At 47.7% G+C, this 4,438-nt stretch overlaps 1 protein-coding gene across 1 annotated transcript; it reads left to right on the plus strand.

Moving 5' to 3' along the window:
• Positions 1-1,719: 1,719 nt before the first annotated feature.
• On the plus strand, positions 1,720-3,158 carry LOC120701176 (probable C-terminal domain small phosphatase). Its single transcript, XM_039985318.1, has one exon. The coding sequence runs from the start codon at positions 1,807-1,809 to the stop codon at positions 2,740-2,742; it is 936 nt and encodes a 311-aa protein (XP_039841252.1). The 5' UTR covers positions 1,720-1,806; the 3' UTR covers positions 2,743-3,158.
• The last annotated feature ends 1,280 nt before the right edge of the window (positions 3,159-4,438 follow it).

Genomic DNA, 4,438 nt, shown 5'->3' on the forward strand with positions numbered 1-4,438 from the left:
CTCCGTCCTGTATTAGTGAGCTACTCAAACTTGATTGTAATTTTTCATCTCTTTAATGAAGGCACTCTTTTCCCTCGCAAAAAAAATCAACAATTTTAATGTCTTGTGGCGTGGTGGGAGATAACAGTTAGGATTAGCCAAAGTGTACCAATTTGTGCATTTTGGGCTGGCAAAAAAAATTATTGAATAAGCCGTGCATGTATCTCATTAAGACAGATAAGCAACCAAACAATGTAAATAAATAGTGGGCATAGCCGCAGGTATTTTAACGTTGAAAGTGAGCTCGATGGGGGCAATTATATTCCATCAAGCCGCTCACTTGGTTTTGAGTCTTAGGGGCCAATCTGACATTTAGTTTTAAAAATTCAAATAAAATCAATTTTAGTCTGTTTTTTTCCTATTAATGGATAGAACAACGGAATTTACTAGTTTTTGTATAGCCCAATATTCAGACCCGGTCTCAGCCCATTTAGACCCTTCTTTTAAAGAATAGGATACAGCCCATCTACAAGGTTTTCAAGGCCCAGAAAAGGAAGTAGCATTAAAGCATAGTCACGCATCTAAAACATATATTGAACGCAAGGTTTCCATTAAGTAATTTACACACAGGCAGCAGCTTAATGGAATGACAGTAAGAGGGTTGACTAAACAGGTGTATAAATATCTTAATATTGATACTACTTTACAAGTATGCTGCTTACCACTAATAAAAGAAATAGCCACTTTAGTGATACGGAATGCCAAGATGATGTAGCAGCTAGCCACTTTTAAGACACTGAATTGTAGTTAATTAATAGTACAATGCCATGACTGACGATGCTATATATGGATCTTTATTAGGAAATGCTATGCGGACGGATCGTATAATATCATATCCCACTGCTCTCATGGTGCTTGTTGAACAATACACTCAGTCCATGATCCCCCTTTTGATGATGCTAGCTATACCGCAACATGTGTCCCCGGCTCTCTCTGTAATAGTAAAATGGGTGGGGTTTAATCGAAATTCATGCCCCAGCTTTGTTTAGTTCTTTATCCGTAAAGTTTTTGAACATACGAACACATATTTGAAGTATTAAACGTAGACTGATAACAAAACAAATTACAGATTCTGCCTATAAACTGCGAGACAAATTTATTAAGATTAATTAATTCATCATTAGAAAATATTTGTTGTAGCATCACATTGTCAAATCATAGCGCAATTAGACTCAAAAGATTCGTCTCGCAATTTGCACGCGAACTACGCAATTAGTTTTTATTTTATTCACATTTAATACTCCGTACAAATGTTTAAACATTCAATGTGACTTTTTTGGGCAAAAATTTTTTGGATGGTCATGTTTAGTTCTAAAAAAAAATTCTACAATATCTGTCACATCGAATCTTCGAACACATGCATAAAGCATTAAATACTGTTGAAAAAATAATTAATTATACAATATAATTGTTTCATACTAAATGAATCTTTTAAATCTAATTAGTCCATGATTGAATATTAATTGGCACGTAACAAGGAACCCTGAATGTCGAGCTGGCGCCACTGGGTTGCAAAACAGACACGTCAGACGTGACACGGCCAGTCCAAGCCGACCGTTGCCTCCGCCCCGAAATCAAGTCAAGTCAAAACAAATCGCCCACGAATTCCACTCCGCTTCCGCTCTCGACCGTTGTTTTCAAAATCTCCCTCCACAAAAACTCAAACGCCGCACCGCCTCCCTCACGCCCGCGCCGCCGCCCCCCTCCTCCGCCGCCTCCAGCGCCCGCGGGGTGCAGCAGCAGCAGCAGCCACCGCAGCGCCGTGATATGGTGTCGAGGACGCCCACGAAGCCGCCGCCGTCGCCCAGGCTCGGCGCCGGCGCGGCCAATGTCACACCGCCGAAGCCGTCGCCGTCGTCCGTGGCGCGGCGCCGCCACGCGCTCCGCCGCCGCCTGTCCCCTGTCGCCACCACCAAGCGCCGGGGGAGCCCGCTCAAGTCCCTCGCGTCCGCGCCCGCCGCCGTCGCCGCCACCTTCGACCGCTCCCTCCGCTCCTGCCGCCGCCGCTTCCTCAAGCTCTTCGCCCGCCTCGCCGTCCTCGGCTCCCCGCGCAAGCGCCGCGCCGCCGCCGCGGGGTTCCAGCGCCTCCGCTCCTCCTCGCCTCCCGCCACGCCGCCTCCCCCGCCCGCGCTGAGCCCCGCGGCCCGCGCGCAGCCCGCCGCGCTCCCGCCGCCGCCGTCGCCGGGGAGGCGGACGCTCTTCCTCGACCTCGACGAGACGCTCATCCACTCCCAGACCGACCCGCCGCCCGCGCGGTTCGACTTCACCGTGCGCCCCGTCATCGGCGGCCGGGCCGTCACCTTCTACGTCGCCAAGCGCCCGGGCGTCGACGCCTTCCTCCGCGAGGCGGCGGAGAGATTCGAGGTCGTCGTCTTCACCGCGGGGCTCCAGGAGTACGCCTCCCTCGTGCTCGACCGCCTCGACCCCGACGGCGAGGTGTTCGCGCACCGCCTCTACCGCGGCGCGTGCCGCGACGCCGGGGACGGGAGGCTCGTCAAGGATCTCGCCGCCACCGGCCGGCCGCTGGACCGCGCGGTCATCGTCGATGATAACCCCGATGCCTACGCCCTGCAACCGGAGAACGCCGTTCCTGTGGCGCCGTTCGTAGACGATGACAACGACCAGGAGCTGCAGAGGGTGATGGCGTTCTTGGACGTCGCTGCGGCGTACGAAGACACCAGGGAGGCCATCAGGTATTACTAGGATCTCGTCTCAGCAAGCTGAGCCGCCGGCTTGCCCCGTGGAGAAGGTGCCCCTTAAGCGTGCCGTGCCTATCAGTTCTTGAAGCGGTTTCAGGTTGTAAGATTGCTCCTTTCTCTCAGATTTATGTGGAGTAGAGAGATTTATGTGGTGGACAGGTAGAGCTTCAATTTTTCAGGATCTTCCTGAATTTGGATGCGAATATATTTTGATGTAGTGGCGAACTTGAAACCAAACTGAAATTGAAATAGCACAATGCTGAGAAACTTTGTAAGTTCAAGAATACTTTCATTTCGGATACATAAGGATGCGACTGAGCTACCACTTATGCAAGAAGTTAGAATTTTTCCCCAGTTATGTCCTGGTGTGTAAGTCGAAATACAGGAGAGTGATGACTGGTGAGCATCGGTCTTTCAGGTTCTTGTTGAATTCGGATGTGTTTATGTTCTGAAATTATGGCATTACTAGAGCTGTTTCATTTCTTTGCAGAAACATTTTGGCTTATCTGCAAAACAAAACATTCTACGGAAATTGTTAATCTGAAAGAGACTAACATTCACTGCGTTCGGCAGCCAGCTCCAGCTCCAGGCCCATAGTATTTTCCTCCCACACCACTCCAGTCACCAGCTCCAGCCAGCTCAACAGTATTTTTCTCTCACACCATTCCAGCTCCAGCCTCCAGCTCTAGCTTGCCGAACGCAGTGATTGTGGCTTAAATCATAGTGGTTGTGTTTAGTTCTCCCCAACTCCAAATTTTTCAAACTATTCATCACATCGAAACATTAAATATAACAAATGATCCATGTATGGAGTACTAAATGTAGGTAAATAAAAAAACTAATTGCATAGTTTTGATGTACGTTGCGAGACGAATCTTTTGAGCCTAGTTAGCCTATGGTAGGACAATATTTACCACATACAAAAAAAGTGCTACAGTATTTTTCGCGAACACTTTTCGCATCCTTTTTGCAACTAGACACAGCCAATATTCTGCTACACTGTGCACTACAGGGCCATGTTTCATTGTTGCTAAGATAGAATAGAATCTGGCAATTAATTCTTATGTCCGAATAAAATGAAGAAGGGAACTCTGCAGTGGACTAAAGAGGTTTGTTTTGCACAAGGTTGGACCTGTTTGGAAGTTGTCAAGGACTGTATTCTAATCACAAATGAAAACAAATATGAAAGATCAAAGAAGTGATGGTCTGAGTGCAATGAGTTGAGGCAATTCCCGCAAAACTAAAATTTGATGGCAGTTTGCCGGGTCATCGGTTCCTAAGGTGATTCACAGTTCACACCATGGCAATTTGATGGCATATTTCTTAATCTCATAAAGTATAAAAAGGGAGTGACAACCGTATTGGCACTGAGGAAACCAGTTCTTCGAAAATGCCAAGTTCAGTGGAACTTAATTCTTAATAACATCGCCCTCAAAAAAAAAATCTTAATAACGTTGTGTAAATGCCAATGGGCCGCTACACTAGCAGCTGGGTGTGCACCGCCGACCATATCAGGCCGTTGAGTGGGCCTCATCCTCTCTACTGGAAGAGTGGCCTTTTTGGTTCTCCTAGTGCATAAGCTGAGAAATGAATCTCGCATGCATGGAGTTGTAACAGATCAGCCCATTAGGCCAGTGCGCCAAAAATGAATAGTGCTGGGCCGAGGTTACTGTACCAGACGGGGGTACTGTAACCCGGGT

The sequence above is a fragment of the Panicum virgatum genome, chromosome 3K (genome assembly GCF_016808335.1).
Source record: "Panicum virgatum strain AP13 chromosome 3K, P.virgatum_v5, whole genome shotgun sequence".
NCBI classification, from domain to species: Eukaryota; Viridiplantae; Streptophyta; class Magnoliopsida; order Poales; family Poaceae; genus Panicum; species Panicum virgatum.

Bases quoted from the DNA above. Each gene is read 5' to 3' on its own strand.
- LOC120701176 (XM_039985318.1), top strand. From the start codon at position 1,807: ATGGTGTCGAGGACGCCCACGAAGCCGCCGCCGTCGCCCAGGCTCGGC.